Source organism: Mesoplodon mirus (assembly GCF_964341445.2).
Source record: "Mesoplodon mirus genome assembly, chromosome: 1".
In the NCBI taxonomy this organism is placed as follows: Eukaryota; Metazoa; Chordata; class Mammalia; order Artiodactyla; family Ziphiidae; genus Mesoplodon; species Mesoplodon mirus.
The window spans coordinates 194,771,387-194,788,878 of record NC_138976.1 but is presented as its reverse complement, the minus strand read 5'-3'; the positions used below and the strand labels follow the sequence as shown (position 1 = coordinate 194,788,878).

General features: G+C 44.3%; 1 protein-coding gene across 1 annotated transcript; it reads right to left on the bottom strand.

Moving 5' to 3' along the window:
* Positions 1 to 2,541: 2,541 nt before the first annotated feature.
* On the bottom strand, positions 2,542 to 4,697 carry LOC309807003 (spermatogenesis-associated protein 31A6-like; the record flags this gene model as incomplete). Its single annotated transcript, XM_082626136.1, has 2 exons — positions 2,542 to 4,446; positions 4,689 to 4,697. The coding sequence occupies 2 exons, from the start codon at positions 4,695 to 4,697 to the stop codon at positions 2,542 to 2,544; spliced, it is 1,914 nt and encodes a 637-aa protein (XP_082482262.1).
* Positions 4,698 to 17,492: the final 12,795 nt, after the last annotated feature.

Sequence of the window (17,492 nt, the reverse complement as noted above, 5' to 3'; positions counted from 1 at the left end):
TTGCTAAGTGGTTTCATATTCACTAAGAAAGGCTTGTCAATGGATACTGAAGAATAGATGTGAGGTCTCTGTGAGGTCTTTGTGCCAAGTCTCTGTGTGTTGTCTCTGGGTGAGATCTCTGTGTGAAGTCTCTGTATGAGGTCCCTTTGGAAGGTATCTCTGGGAAATCTGTTAAATCTGTGCTAGGTTGCTGTCTGAGGGTCTGTGAAGCAACATGAGGTCCCTGTGTGAGGTCTCAGTATGTGATCTCTGAGAAAGGTGTTTGTGTGAGAAGTGTCTCTTGAGAGGTGTGTCTGTGAAGTCTTTGTGTATTGTCTCTGGGTCTCTCCATTTCTTTTTTTCTTTTGGTCTCTCAATTTCTTGTCTTACTGTACCTTATGGAAGACGGAGCAGCAAGAGAAAGGCAAAGGGACTTGATTCTTTCTGTTTTCTTGCTGTTCCATCAGCATCACCTGTCTGTGGCACTCTCCCAGCAGGAGGCAGGGGGCTCCAAGTCCAGCTTCCCCATATTCCCAGAACTCACTTCTGGGTGCCCCTGAGAGCACCCAGCAGCAGCCAGGCTCAGGTCCCAGCCCTGTCAACTCTTTCCTCTGGGTACCGACCCCTCCCACAAGTCCTGGCTCCACTCTCACTGCTCTGCCCATTCTGGAGGCTGTCTTGGGAATTGGGGCCCAGAGGTAGGGCCTGGCTCCAGGGAGAAACCAGGGGTGTGAGCAGTCCTGTGATCACTCTGCCCCCTCCACCCCAGGTCACAGCATTTCCACGTGTTGAGGGGCCTGACAGGGATGGGGGATGGGGTCCATTTCTGTTGTCATCTGGATCAGGGGCATCAGCTGGAACAGAAATCTCCACAATGAGAAACATACCACCTGGAGCTGTGTCCACCATGCGCCCTGCACATGGCAGAAAGCACCAAATCACTCTAGAGAAATTCTTCCTCATCTCCCTGCTTTTCCATATGGATGGGGGTCAGGAGACAAGAAAAGCTGTGCTAGAAGCAGATCAGTGGAACACCCCTGGATTGCACCCTGCCCCATCCACTTTGCACAGGTCACCTCCACACCACCACAAATCCTGTCTGATTGCTTCTTCACCTGCCAGGCTCTGGGGTGATCAAGGACTGAGAGACAGGCAAGGCTTACTACACAATCACAGGCCAGTCCCCACCTCTCCCCTGGAGCAGTCCTTGGGCCATGTGTTTATGTGAAGGTCACCAGACTAGGAGTCACATCCCAAGTTCCCTAGTCCTGGCTTTTACACCTATTGTTAAGTTATCCTTCCTAAAAGTCAAGAGGTGACGATGTGTAAGCTTATTAAATATAGTATTAAGAGATTAACCTTCCCTGATTTGCTTTACTTCTATAAGTTTGACCTTCTGTTTTGACCTAAAGGTGGTTTCTCTAGGTCTGTGATCTTAGAGTTGGAATAGGGTAGAGACCCTGGGGTGGGGTCATGATGAGCTACTGGACCCTTAACTTTTCCTCCCCTTTAGGCCTTTAGATGGTGGTTGTATGTCAGGGGGCTGCTCTTTCAGAACTGCACATTTATGGGAATCTGGTACCACTTTGCCTCCTTCCTTGGATCCAGGGATTTTTCTACAGCTACGTCCCACCCTAAGGTTCACAGTGTTTGACCATCAGATAGTTACTACCCACAGTCACACCCCTATTCCATTCATCCAAAACTCCTTCTCTGGGGTTAACATAGAGTGGAAGGTAGGTGACCCATGAACATAGCCATTCATTTATATGGGACTGGACTCAACACAGCCCTCAGCAGCCTCCCTGATACTCCCCCCCACCTACACACACAGAGCTGGAAATGCCATCCTTGCTGCTGCTCTAAAGTCTAGGAGAAACAGAGGTGGGGGAGGGTGATGCTGTACATTTTATTATGCTTAAGCTAAAAGGGGTTCATAGGGCATATCTCAATCCCAGCCTTCATCAGAGAGAGAAGGGACTCTTAAGAGCAGATGTTGGATATTCCCTACCAAGAGATCCAGGGGCAAGATTTCTCCCGTTTCTGAACTCAGAGCCCATACTCTATTCCCCCCAAACTTCCATCCACTTGGCTCTGGCACTTCCTGGAGCCTGAATTGGAATGTCCGGCCCTATCGTGTAAACCTATCCACTACAGTTGCATAAAGTTCAAAGTAGCATAGAAGAAGGAGAAAGACTGGTTGAACCAGATCCTTGGGTGTGGGCTTCATAGGTTTTTCCCATCTCATTGTTAGAGTAATTTTGGTTTGTGTAATGACAGTATCATAAGGTGCAATGAAGGGACACGAGACAAGGAGCAAGCTTGTGATGCTACTGTCCACCTCCCTCCATGCCCCTCCCTTCTAGAAGACAAAGTGCACAGCACAGACAGCAGCCATTACACTATGCTTTTATTAGAAAAAAATATATATGTATATATATATATGTATTGGGGAACATTAAATATCTTGGATGTGCTAATGAGAAAATCATTTTGTCTACATGGACTGAATTTTTACTTGGAGACATGTTTTCCTACTAAAGGGAAGACTAAAGAAGGATTTTACTGTCGAGCAGGCAAGACACCTCCCCAAAGATGACAATGCCTTGGACAGTGTTGATGGCGGGCTGGGGCACCTGGAATCCTTGGCCCATACTGGCAGGTACTAACTGGAAACAAACTCTTCTTGGGGGGCAAGGATGGGAGGCACCTTAGGCCCAGCTGCTCATCGTCGAACCTTACACTTTTCAAACTATGTTGGTGTCTGACTTCCCTTTCCCTGATAGAACAACTCTGGCCCTTGGAGGTGGCTTTATGACTGCAGGCTGTAGAACCCATCATTCTCCCTTGCTCTGGGTAGGAGGTAAGCCTATGGTAGCCGAAACACCCACATACTGGGACTTGGAATTCCAGTTTGTGTTCATTTAACTTTGTGGCATGAAGTCCATGGTGAATTGCTCTTTTTTCTTCTGGGATCTGTCCAACAGCTGTCATGCGTGCCCGACCCTCAGCAGTCTCACTCTTCAAGGTTGATCTGCTTTTGACTGATCCGTGACTCTGGGCAGTGGCTGATATGGGCTTTTTTTTTTGCAGAGCATCTCGACCATTGACTTTTTTCTTGGGGGAAATCCACTTTAAAAATAGCCTCATCCTTTTTCTGAAGAGGCTTTCTGGAGGGCTATGTTTCTTCTCTGGCATGAGCTGGAGACATCTGCTCCCAATAGAGTCTGTTATTCCCCTGACCTGGGCAGGGCGGCTCATACTTCCAGCTTGAGAGGTCCCTAATTCTTTAAACCTTTCTTCATGCTCTCCTGGTTTATGCCTCCTACAGTCCTCTCTTTTGTAAGTAGGGGCAATCATCTTGCTCTGGCTCTTGCATGAGTCTTGGAGTTTTGAAGTTTTGGGTTCCTGCTGCCCTAGGTGGCTCCTTTGGGCTTCCATAAGGCCACTTGGCTCCTGGGAAGCTAACCTGTCTCTGGTGGGGACTCTCGGGGGATGGCACTGAGGCACCTGAGAAGCCAAGTTGTCTGTAGCAAGGAACCTGTGTTTGGGAAAGTCCTGAAGCTGGTTGTCTGACTGTACCTTTACTTTGGAGTTAAACTCACTAGCAACCTCCATGTTAAGGCATGGCTCACCTGGATGTTGGAAAACAGACAGTCTAGGTAGTAGAAAACTTCTACTGGCCCCTGGCACCTCTAAACTCCTCATATGTACATTTGTGGTTTGGGATTTTGTCAACACTTTGGTTTCCAAGGTAACACTAGACTGTGGTTGAAGAGCAGGAGACTCCTTGGCCTCCACAGCCTCCCTGGCCTCTTCACCTCTCAAAGATTGGGATCCTAAGTTCACCTCCATCACTGTTACCCTATGGCAGGGGTCTCGTGAGGCCTGACCACCACTCTCCTCTCTTGGCTCATTCCTGACCATTGCTGAACTTGGACCTGGCTCTAGGCTGTCCCTCTTGACCCATTCCACACTCTCACTCTTCCAGGTTCTGCCCACAAGGCTGAGTGTGAGGGACTGAGAAGGTGGCCTGCCCTCCTGTCCAGTCAGAGAAGCCTTTGAGGGCCCATGGTAGTCAACAGATGGAACCGCTCCCAGGGTACTCTGGATTTCCTTACACACAGTTGAGGGGACAAGGAGAGGCCTCTTCAGGGTAGGAACTGACTCTTCTGTTATCACCTTCTCTCCTGAATGAGCCCGAGGAGGTTTCTCCAGGAACTCAGCAAACTTGACGGTTGAGTGGGACCCAGACACACAGGTGGCTGAAGGGGAAGTGGCAAACTGCAGAACGGTGGAGGGTTGGAACTTTTTCGACTTAAAGAGATTTATGGGCTTGAGGACCTTGAGGGGTAGGGTCCACCTGTGCTTTACCCAAAACCTTTTAATATGTGCTTCCAGCACCTCTCGAGTGTCTGGATCAAGGAAGGAAACGCTACAGGAGGTGTTCATGCAGGGTTCCGAACCCTTCAAGCAGAATCTTCCACAGGCTCCAGCAGGCACTGCTTTGCACGTCTCACCAGGAGGGTCTTGACATGAGAGCTGATGAACGTTGCCCTTGCCAGGAAGCCTCCCCAGGCAGCTGTAGGAGAGCAGATGGGGCCAGGATGGCCGGACAGGACAGGCAGGGTTGGGCACCTGCAGCCCAAGAACCCTCCTCTGCCCCCACACTGACTTCATAATGCTCCTGCTCTCCCTCACCCTAGGGCCTTAGCCATGCCCTCCCATGGCTCCCCCTCCAAGGGCTTGGGTCACATTAGAGGCTCTGGGGGGAAGGACGACCCAGGAGAGAAGGGGAAAGTTTCTTTACCTTTGCAGAAGTGAAACCAGGTCGTGAGTCCCCTCCAGTTCTTCCAGGCAATCCCTGCAAGCTGGAAATCAGGAGACTGGGTCATGGTGGTGAAGGCAGAGGCCTAAGAGTCTTTCAGGAGGCTGAGTGCAATGGCCCTTTAAGGGAAATCTTTGGAGGATTAGACTCTGGAGCCCAAGTATTAGTGTCCAAGGCCACATGTCCCTGACAGTGATGGTAAGTCTCACTTGAAAAGGGTTTGTCCTTTGCAAAGTGCTTCCACGTTCATTAGGCTCTGTTAATTAGGCTCAGGCTCTGTTTCCTGAGGAATAAGCTCTGCCACTGGCATCCTCAGAGACCGTGAAGCTGGGCCCTCAGGGTTAGGAGAGATGGAAGCTAACTCTCGGGTCGCGCAGGGCTGAATGGCAAAGGCTTACCTTTCAAAGATCCACTTTTCTTCCTACTCCTGCTCCTCCCCTTCAGCTTTACTTGATGCTGAGAGATAAGAAAAAGTGAGGGGCGAACACCCAACTCTCACTGTCCTCTATCTAGGCAAGCTGTGTTCATGAACAACATGACTTTCTACATTTAACTAAAACTCTGTGGGGTTTTTTCCCCTTTTACTTATTTTTAAAGTGGATAAAAATATTTTCAGTTTTTCTTCTTTGAAGAGTGCAAATAATTTTTTTTGGGGGGGGTATGCGGGCCTCTCACTGTTGTGGCCTCTCCCGTTGCGGAGCACAGGCTCCGGACGCACAGGCCCAGCGGCCATGGCTCACAGGCCCTGCCACTCTGTGGCACATGGGATCATCCCGGACCGGGGCACGAACCTGCGTCCCCTGCATTGGCAGGGGGACTCTCAACCACTGCACCACCAGGGAAGCCCAAGAAGGATTTTTAAAGTTTTAATCACCATAGATTTCTTCTGTCACTGTTCCTCTGATCAAGAAACACACACATTCTCAGACCTAGATGCCCACGTGAGCTTTGTCAGATAGGATTCTGCTTCCCAAGGCCAGACCTCCACTCCAGCCTCTTCTCTCAGGCTCTCAGGGGCTCAGCCCAAACACAGAGGAAGGTCTCACTTGAGACACCCGCTGTGGGAAGGTGGCTGGTGAACCAGGGCTCAGGGGTCAGCCTTCCTGCAGAGATTGACCTCTTAGTAATCCAGTCCTTAACCATTAGTCACTGCATTTGGGACTTGCCCTGGAGCCCTCTACCATACCTGAACTCCTGGTCTAAGATCTTAGGCTAGAAATCCTCATGCCCACTCTAACCCCTCTCTGGCCTGGCTTTTCCCTAGAAGGATGATGTTCTATACTTTTCTGAGAGTTCCCATCTCAGGAGTCTCTCTACGTGGTTTAGAAAAGTGGAAATAAGAATAAGAAAAAAAGAGAGAATCTCTGCTGGGATTAGGCCAAAGGTTTCTTACCTTCCTGATGTTTCTATGTTTCCTAGGTGGTGCTAAGAATAGATTACTCTGGAAGCAGTGGAGTAACATTAGGAAGAGCCCCAGTCCACACAGGAACCCAAGGATGATATCAATCACCCAGGAAGTTGGGCTGGATCTCAGCCAGATAGCAACAATGTCTTTCAAAGAAAAGAGATTCTCCATCTTCTGAACTGCATTGCTGCCCTCAGGCAACAGAGCACTGGGAGTTCACTTGATGGCAGAACCCCAGGCCTGCATCACAGAGCTGTGGCCTTGTCACAAAGGGCTCCTGAGTGTGGGGGAGGGGCAATAAGAGAAATAGGCTGAATCACTGCCCCTCCTTCCCTTCCCATCCACACCCATAGACACCTGCACCCTCCTGAGGCTTCCAGATCCCTCCTTCCAACTACTCTCATCCTGTCAGAGAGACCTTAGCCAATTTTCTCTTCATACCATCTGGAGCCTGGTTCCTTCATCCATTAGAGACCTTTACTTGAGGCCCACCAACTTGATAACTCTTGAACATCTTAAGCTGACCCTGGAAGACTGGCTGTTTCACAGACATTTTTACTCAGGATTTCCTTTGTCCTCAGCTCCAACTTTCCCACATCATGTTTGTGTCTTGTGTAAACCCAGGGATAGAACTTGAATTTCTTTTACACTTATTTAGTTTTGTGAATTTTGAATAGTGTATGTTTTGCCTCATTTTCTATCAGAGGGAACTACACACAAAAATTAAAATAATTTATTTTTCAACATTCATAAATATGAAAGAATTATAAAGAGTTATGTAATAGGGAAGAACAAATCTGCCTCCACATGAGATCTTTTTTACTTTAATCTTTATGCTTTGTGGCCTGAGCTAACTCTGTCCATCCCTGTGATCCAGGCTGGCTCTGCACTTTTTGTAAAACAATGTTGCCTAGAGCCTGAAATATACAGGATAGACTATTTCTAAGGCTCTGACTTTTAAGAGCCCATTCATGGAGATAAAAAGTTGCAGAACAGAGAATAATAATTGTTTTCTTGGAGGTTTACAGGAACACATGACCTGACCAGGATCTGACCCATCTGGCCAGCCTCTAGAACAAAGGATCCAACACCAAGATATTTGCAACAATTAGTCATGCCCCTCCCTCACCTTGCCTTTAAAAAGGCTTTGCTGAAAGCCTTCAGGGAGCTTGGGGTTTTTCCTGGGCATGAGCCACATGTCTTCTTGCATGGCACTGTGTAAACCTTTCTCTGCTTCAAACTCTGATGTTTCAGTATTTAGCCTCACTGTGCATCAGGCACACAGACTTGCATCTGGTAACAGTTAAACCTTCAAATGATGTTTTTGTAAGTTTGTAGTGTTTATAATTCTGGAGTTAGTAAATCTTTAAACTGCACAAAAACTTTTGGGACACACTGCAAACACGCACACACACACGTACTCATGTTCCTTAACCAATCTAGTACTTTCAACTCCAATAATCCATAATTTTCTACTTAAAAAAAATCTTTCATATGTTGTCTCAACCCAACTTCTTAGTTTGCACTGATAAGACAGTCCCCACTCTCCAGATAAATTTTGAAATATGTGGTCTTAATCCATTAGGGCTGCTATAACAATATACCATAGACTGGGTAGATTAAAAACAACAGACATTTATTATCACAGTTCTGGAGGCTGGGAAGATCAAGATCAAGTCACCAGTATGGCCACCTCATAGTGAGAGCTCTCTTCCTGGTTCACAGCTGGAGCCTTCTCTCTGTATCCTCATATGATGGGAGGAGGCTAGAGATATCTCTGGAGTCTCTTTCATAAGGCACTAATCCCATTCATGAAAGCTCATAAGCACTTTTGCACGGCCCCGCCTCCTATCTTTAAGAGGTAGGATTTCAACATGTAAATTTTGAGAGAACATTAACATTCAGACATGTGCACTCATTCTATACCCGGAAGCTAGGAATGGGTTAGGGTGAGCCAAGGTCCTGACCCTAAAGGGCTGTAGGGTGAAGAGTAGGACTAGGGGTCAAACCCTTGGGGCTGAGCCAGGTCTTGAGCAGCCTCTTCAGATATTCCTAGTGTGTTATGGATGTATTCTCTTTTCTGAGTGTGCCTTGCCTTTCCTGCCCCATCCTCCCAGGCCCCTGAAGCTTCAAGTCCAGCCTGAACCATATAGAAAGGGAGCTTTGAGTCTTACACAAAATTCCCTTATGACATCCCTTAGCAGTAACACAAGATTCACTGAAGGATTCACATGGTAAATATGTCTTAATGCCCCATGAGGGCTTTAAAATAATGTGTATTCTCTGCTTGTTGGTCATAATTTTATACAGTTTTAGTGGGAACGTGGGCATGTGAGTTTATTTGGCTATATTGCCATGAATGTGCACTTTCACAAACATATCCCCTACATCTACTATTTTTCCTAGTCTTTTCCTCCCATATGATATTCTCACCTTAATTCAACCTTTTATCAAAATTTAGACTTAGGTCTGTCACCATGTGGACATGCTTTGTAACAAAATAGCTTCAACCGAGGAGGTCAGTGGAAGGCCTGGACCAGCTATCTTGGTTCCATGATAGTAAGCAAAGGATCGCAAACTACCAGGTTAAGCTTAAGCACAAAGCAAAGTTGATTTAAGCATAGGTACACTCTCAGAGAGGGAGAGAGAGAAGGAGAGAGAAAGAGCAGGCTGTTTCTGAGAACAGGCTATTTCAGCGAAGTGAAGCAAGCCCAAAGCAAAGTATATCGAAGCAAAGGTACACTCTCGGGATGGGGGGGGGATGGGTGTACTGTTTCTGCAAATTGAAAGCAGCATTCCTATAAAGGCTTACGAGCGCTTTTTTTTTTTTAAAGAAGATGTTGGGGGTAGGAGTTCTTATTAATTAATTTATTTATTTTTGCTGTGTTGCGTCTTCATTTCTGTGCGAGGGCTTTCTCTAGTTGTGGCAAGCGGGGGCCACTCTTCATCGCGGTGCGCGGGCCTCTCACTATCGCGGCGTCTTGTTGCGGAGCACAGGCTCCAGACGCACAGGCTCAGTAGTCGTGGCTCACGGGCCTAGTTACTCCGCGGCATGTGGGATCCTCCCAGACCAGGGCTCGAACCCGTGTCCCCTGCATTAGCAGGCAGATTCTCAACCACTGCGCCACCAGGGAAGCCCCTTATGAGCGCTTTTAAGGAGCATTTGGCAGAGAGGCGGGGGTGAGTGACAAGGATCATTATTTGATTGACAGTCCTGAGCTATGGAACAAGTTTTCTGCTGCGCATGCTCTCATCCTTGAATCCCCAAGACATGCCTACTGGGTGGGGGGAGGGGCAAAACCACATGTAATTTATTGTAATTATGGTATAATGAGTTTGGATTTACTATAGGTTATACGCCTGTCTGGTCTGGGCATGCACAGCCTGGAGAAGTCCCCTTGTGTTACTGTGCCTCTCTTTATCAGGATAAGCTGCCCACCACCAGACCATAGTTTCTCCCGTTCTGGGTGGAGTCAAGGGAGAGTCCCCAGATGGCTGCGTGTGACTCAATTTCTTCTTCTTGTCTTTCTCACCACTGTCACCTCCTTGCTGCTAATGTCTGACTAACTACCTAACAGGTCTTCTTTGCATTCATATTTGCTCTCTAAATTTTCTCTATTACTTTATTTTCAATATGTTTTGTTTGATGGGTTTTTTTTTTTTGGAAATTTAAAAATCTTATGATAACATTTACCTTGATTTATTTAATTATTTTTCTACTGTTATTGATTTCTGCCATCTTATTTTATGCTTTATTTTCTACATTTTCTTTATTGTTTCTTTTTTTCCCTTCTTTGGCATCTTCCATTTTACAGGTCAAGGGTACTTATGTTTGTTTGACATTTGGGAATTTTTAATATTGTAATGGTTTTATATCTTGAATTATGTTAATTTTCTCCTCAATTTCTTACCCGTGGATGAAAAATGTTCCCTGCCCTATCAGTAGACAAAGGATGTTGCAGTCATCAAGTCAGATGTCAAAGCAGGAACCCTCAACTGTGCACCTTGAGGGGATTCGGGATGGAGAAAAACAGGGTACTGATTCTAGAGTTAAGGTGCACATCAAAGGAATGATTTCACGGAGCCCAGATTCTTTCATCTTCTCATACATAGAAAAGTGCTAAAGTCCTTAACTTGAGATGTCTAGTTTTCTTTAATTAATAGTAACGTTTTGATGTTCTGACTACCTGGTTTTGGTTGACTCCTCCCTTAGGTCTTCTGAGCAGTTCCTCAGAGTGATCTGACAGGCTGTGTTCTGGGCTTAAGTCCTCAGAAAATCTGCCAAATAAAACATAATTCTCCTTTTGGGTTGTGCATAGTTTTCAGTCAGCAGTCTTGGCAACCAATGAAGGGGCCCAGAGCAGACTTTTCTTCTTTGCCTGAACTCTATGAGGATCCAGAGTCCTGGCACCAGCAGAGGCTTCTTGGGCCTGTCCGCTTTCTCAGAGAGTCCAGAGGAATTTGGGTGAGTATCTCCTGGTTCTTGGATCTCCAGTTTTGGTTGATGATCCTAAGTTTTATGCAGTGGTGTTCAACTCTTCTCCTGAGTAGTAGGTTATCCTTGAAACTTGGTTTCAAGAAGAAGTACTTGGGTCATCCTCAGTGAAAGACACTGGGAAGATTTTTACTCAGTTTAAACACTGAGGGCTTATCCTCAGTAGAAAAACACTGGGAAGACTTCTGCTCAAGTGGGTTAGCCTCACTTAAAAGACACTGGGAAGATCTTGCTCAGTGTAGACACTGTGTGGTTTATCCTCAGCTGAAAGACTGGGGAGACTTTGCTCAGGTGAAAGACACTGAGTAAAAGTTGGACTGGGTAATTAGGTGGAAGACTAACCTGTCTTCCTTGAATTGGCTACTTTAATAGAGTTTGTCAAAATAAAAGTGATCTTCACAAATTGAACTCAGAATGGGGAACTTAGCTTTCGATACAAAAGAAAAAGGAACAACAGATTTCCAGCCTCCAACGGATATCCTGGCCAGGTTTATGTCCATACAAAATTTACATTTACAAGTGCTTACTTACATGGGACTTAAAGAAAATCTTGCCCTAAAAATGACTAAGATAGGACTCTTTTATTGCATATGCAGTTAAGTTAGAAAAAGCTGGCTCGATAAAAACATCTTTTCAGAAATCTGACTTCAAAAAAACAAAAGGCTTTCTAGGGGAAACTTGCATTTCTCTTCCTGTGTCTTTGAAATGTAAGTGTTCTGATATTCTTCTGTGTGTGTGTGTGTGTGTGTGTGTTTTGAGAAATTGGTCACTACCATCCAAAAGTACTTATATGGTGTACATTTGGCAGCCAGTCAAATAGAGTGGGATTCTGAGCAGTCTTTTGTCTGACTGTACAACTCTCAGGGGCTTTTTGCCATCTTAACCTTCATTGTGTCAGCCTGTACAACAAAGACCATTACTTTCTTAAACTACTTTTGGGAGTAAACTTTCTGGATCTTATTTAGACAGCATCCTTTACACTCTTTTGTGGGGAAGCCACTTGCGTCTTACTGGTTTGAGTCACTATTAAGGTATACCTCATTTATGGCCAGATGATGGATCCTTCAAATTGGAGAAACTTCTAAATTGGTAAATTTTTAGAGAGCTCTCATTATAAACAGCTGTTTCATTGGCTCCTATGGGGGGGCGGAAATGCTGGAAATTAGTCATATAATGGTTAACCTAAAAACTCCTTTAGTTTCAAACAAACCCAAAAAATTGGTTTGGGAAACCTTATTTGTGGTCTCTGCTTCCCCTAAATGGGTCTTACAGATGCTAATAAAAACATTAGAATAATTATTGTTAATTAGGTTAAGTAACAGGGAAAAAAACTGAAGGAAAAGCCTAAAAACTTTTTCCCAACAAGGTGGAAATTTTAAAGGGACTTCTCCTAAATGAATAAGAAATCTTTAGATGGTTATTTTAAAGTGGGATAAATAAAACAGACATTAATGAGATAAATCAAAGATTGGATACAATACTGCCTAAGATTGGATGGGCCAAAGGGATCTCCTACTTGTCATCAACATTAAAGGGCCAGACCCAAACAAGTCTGCCCTATTTCCCCAGTTTAAAGTACGTATATTTTATTTCATGTAAATTTTATACACGTAAAATTACACCGAGATACCTGACCAACAATTACTTGGGGCAAAAGTTTGACCAATTAATCAAGTTAAAAGATTGACAAAAGTGCCTGAGTCCCTTGGTTCAACCACTCTCTGGGGACCCCAGAGTCTTTATAAAAATTGTTATGTTTAAATGGGCATTGTGCAAGATAATTACCTCTCTTTTGCCTAATTATATTGTGTGGGATAGACATGTTTCACTGGGGAATTCTTCCCCTGCCTGATATTATAAAACGGCATATGAAGGAAATATTAATTAAACATACTAAAGGAAACCAGTGGGATTACCTGAGCCTATACAATATAAAGTAAGAACTGACAGCTAATATTTAAGGGATAATAAAAATAAATAATGGAGACTTTACTCTGGGTCTAACCTGTGCACTCAGAAAGAGGGTCTTTGTTGAATGCCTTATGCAAGTTTAGAAGGTATGATCAATTAAACCATAAAGTTCTAGACTATAGAATTCTGAAATTTCAGTCTAGTTGGAAATCTTCTCACTGATACAGAAAAGCAAGTTAAAGAAAACGTAGTTGGGCAAATCAATCTTTTAATATTATTTAGGTGACAGGCCAGTTCTTTGGGGAATTAAAAGCAGCTGTCTTTGTCTTGCAAATCGGTACAAATCAGAAATGTAAATACAGACCACAATGACCTGAGCCTAATTAGCTAAATTAGGTAGAACCTGAAACCAAGGTTAAAAAAGGGGAAAAAGTGGCCTTTTAAAACTCAAACTGCTGATTAGTCAGTCAAGAAGACGGAGGAGTAGGAAGATGTGGAGTTCATATCTCCCCACAAATGCATCAAGAATACATCTACAAATGGAACAATTCTCCCAGAGCACCTGATAAACACTAGCAGAGGACCTCAGGCACCTAAAAGGACAAGAAAGATCCCCACATAAGCAGGTAGGACGAAAGAAAGAAGAAGGGAAAAGGAAGAGCAGATGAAGTGGGACGTGACCTGTGACCCTGGGCGGGGGAGCGGAGCTGAAGGTGAGAAGAGGTTCCCCCATCTGGGGAAGCAGCGGGGAGAGAAGCTGGGGCAGAAGGAGAAATTTGGTGGCTCAGAGAACAGTGCAGCAACCAGTCTGTGGCAGGCAGGAGAGAGTGAGGCCTACACAAGTGGTCTGGCCACAGCTCTGCATGCCCCAGCCACTGGGGACCACTGGTGCACACGGGGGCTGAGTGTTGGAATGTGGGGTTTGAAGAGCAGACCCAGGAAGGGGAATGATGTTGGCCGTGAGGGGACAGCTCAAGGGGATAGGAGTGAGGAGCTCCACAACAAGGAATGCTCCTGGAGGAAGCCCAGACCAGCAGAGAAGCAAAGTGCCACTGCTGCATGATGCACAAGGGGCGGGGCCCCCATTGCAGCCTCTCTCCTCACGCACTGGCCCCTGCCTCCACAGGCACTAGGAAGGGCTCCTGCCAGAGTGGCTCACGGGCCCCCAGCCATCATCACCTCAGCACTCTCCTGCTTGGGTGGCCCATTTGCCCAGCTTGCCACCTTGACTCCCTCCTGCCTGACAGGCTCGTACATCCCATAGCCACCGAGCACCCTCTCACCTGGGCAGCCTGCCTGCCCTGATTGCCGCTTCTACATCCTCCTGCCTGACAAGCTCATGTGCTCCAGCAGCCTTGGGAGCAGACGCCAGTGGGTGGCCCACATGTAGAGATGGGGCTGAAACCACAGCTGAGTTCCAGGGGACATGCAACTAAGGAAGAAGAGCTGAAATCTCTCCTCATGGCTGTGCAAATCATGGCATTACACTTCCTCTGATGGCTTCCTAAATTCAGCACCTGGGAACATCCCAATGGACAAGTGCTCCTGCAGCTGAGACAGGTCTGGCTTTAGCAGCTGTAGGTTTTGTGGGCACATATACGCCGGGGTTTGGCCAGGCCAGAGTCTGAGCTGCCTCCGTATCTCACATAGTGGGTCCAGGTACATAATTACTGCAGTCCTGGGACCTGACCTCAGTGGATCTGGGCCAGTGGCCTGGTGAAAATGATGCCTGAGTCACCAGGGCCAGTTGCCGCCATAACCATGGTTAAGGTGGGACTGAGAGCAGTACCAACAGCAGTGTACTTTGTAAGCTACATAATGGGCGGAAAGGAGACAAAACAGAGCACACCCACAGGTGGACACCTCCAGAGGAGGAATACTCAACGGCTTCTATCCCAGTGGGTGTGCGCCAGTCCTCCCGACCTCACACCGCAGATCAGAAACACAGCTAAGAAACAGACCTGAGGGCCTCTGCTCCAACGACTAGGGATCAGAACCCAACCCTGACAAGGCAGTGACAGCCACAGAGGAAAGGGAACTTTCTGCTGAATAAAAATCAAAATTAAGAAAATCAACAGGAAAGATCAAACTTGGAAAATGTTTGCAATATCAATATCTGGCAAAGAACTTAGATACAGATGAAAGAATTTTTACACTTCAAAAATAAAAAGACAATCCAATGGGAGAAAATGGCAAAAATATATTTATGGATATGTTATATATATAAATATAAAGTATATGTATCCATGAATATATGCCTATTGGCTATTTGCATGTCTTCCTTTTATTTTTAAGTGCCTAATTACATTATATATATATATATATATATATACACACACTATTACATATAAAATAGATAACTAATAAGAACCTACTGTATAGCACAGGGAACTCTGTTCAGTACTCTGTAATGACCTATATGGGAATAGAAACTAAAAAAGAGTGGATATATGTATATGTATAACAGACTCACTTTGCTGTACAGCAGAAACTAACACAACATTGTAAATCAACTATACTCCAAAAAAATTAATTAAAATATTTACATATATTGTATACAACATATATATTAAGTATATATAATTTATATATATTTAGAGATTGCTCCATCAAAGACGTACAAATTATAATTATGATGAGATACCACTACATACCACTATAATGTCTAAAATTTAAAAAAACTGTTAATATCAAGTTTTGGTGTGGACCTAGAGAATCATGAATACATTGTTAATGGGCTTGTAGCATGAAAGCTTTAAAGTTAAATATACATTTACATATGACCAAGCAATTACCTAATAGTTCATACTTATCCAAGAGATATGAAGTCTTAGGTCACACAAATTTGTTCACAAAAATGTGTAACACCGTTATTCATAATAGGTAAAGCTGGATATGACCAAAATATCCAAGATTTTTTTTTAAACATCTTTATTGGAGTATAATTGCTTTACAGTGGTGTGTTAGTTTCTGCTTTATAACAAAGTGAATCAGTTATACATATACATATGTTCCCATATCTCATCCCTCTTGCGTCTCCCTCCCTCCCACCCTCCCTATCCCACCCCTCTAGGTGGTCACAAAGCACCGAGCTGATTTTCCTGTGCTATGCGGCTGCTTCCCACTTGCTATCTATTTAACGTTTGGTAGTGTATATATGTCCATGTCACTCTCTCACTTTGTCACAGCTTACCCTTCCCTCTCCCCATATCCTCAAGTCCATTCTCTAGTAGGTCTGTGTCTTTATTCCCGTGTTACCCCTAGGTTGTTCATGACCTTTTTTTCCCTTAGATTCCATATATATGTGTTAGCATGCGGTATTTGTTTTTCTCTTTCTGACTTACTTCACTCTGTATGACAGACTCTAGGTCCATCCACCTCATTACAAATACATCAATTTTGTTTCTTTTTATGGCCGAGTAATATTCCATTGTATATATGTGCCACATCTTCTTTATCCATTCATCCGATGATGGACACTTAGGTTGCTTCCATGTCCTGGCTATTGTAAATAGAGCTGCAGTGAACATTTTGGTACATGACTCTTTTTGAATTATGGTTTTCTCAGGGTATAGGCCCAGTACTGGGATTGCGGGGTCGTATGGTAGTTCTATTTTTAGTTTTTCAAGGAACCTCCATACAGTTCTCCATGGTGGCTGTATCAATTTACATCCCCTCCAACGGTGCAATAGGGTTCCCTTTTCTCCACACCCTCTCCAGCATTTATATGATACTGGCACAAAAACAGAAATATAGATCAATGGAACAGGATAGAAAGCCCAGAGATAACCCCACACACATATGGTCACCTTATCTTTGATAAAGGAGGCAAGAATATACAGTGGAGAAAAGACAGCCTCTTCAATAAGTGGTGCTGGGAAAACTGGACAGGTACATGTAAAAGTATGCAATTAGAACACTCCCTGACACCATACACAAAAATAAACTCAAAATGGATTAAAGTCCTAAATGTAAAGCCAGACACTATCAAACTCCTAGAGGAAAACATATGCAGAACACTCTATGACATAAATCACAGCAAGATCCTTTTGGGCCCACCTCCTAGAGAAATAAAAACAAAAATAAACAAATGGGACCTAATGAAACTTAAAAGCTTTTGCACAGCAAAGGAAACCATAAACAAGACGAAAAGACAACCCTCATAATGGGAGAAAATATTTGCAAATGAAGCAACTGACAAAGGATTTATCTCCCAAATTTAGAAGCAGCTCATGCAGCTCCATATCAAAGAAACAAACAACCCAATCTAAAAATGGGCAAAAGACCTAAATAGACATTTCTCCAAAGAAGATATACAGATTGCCAGCAAACACATGAAAGGATGCTCAACATCACTAATCATTAGAGAAATGCAAATCAAAACTACGTTGAGGTATCACCTCACACCGGTCAGAATGGCCATCATCAGAAAATCTCCAACAAGATTTATATGGGTGAACCAGTTGTGGTATATCCATACAATGTCATATCATACAGCAGTAGAAGGATAGAATTATGAGGAATGCAACAAGGATGAATCTCAGAAACACTATGCTGAGAAAAAAGCTAGACACACAAGAGTATGTACTTTATGTTTCTGTTTATATGACTTTCTAGAAAAGGAAAAATGAATCTATGGCGACAGAAAACATATCAGCAGTTGCCTGTATCAAATATGGAGTAGAGAGTGACTGCAAAGAGGAAAGGGAAAACTGCAAAGGGGGGTAATAGGAAAATTGTCTACCTTGATGGAAACAGAGTTACAAAATATTTACATTTGTCAAAATTCATTAAAGTGGACATTCAAGTTAGTATATTTTTTATATTATACCACAATATATTTCTTTTAATAAAATAATTATGAAGAGTAGGTA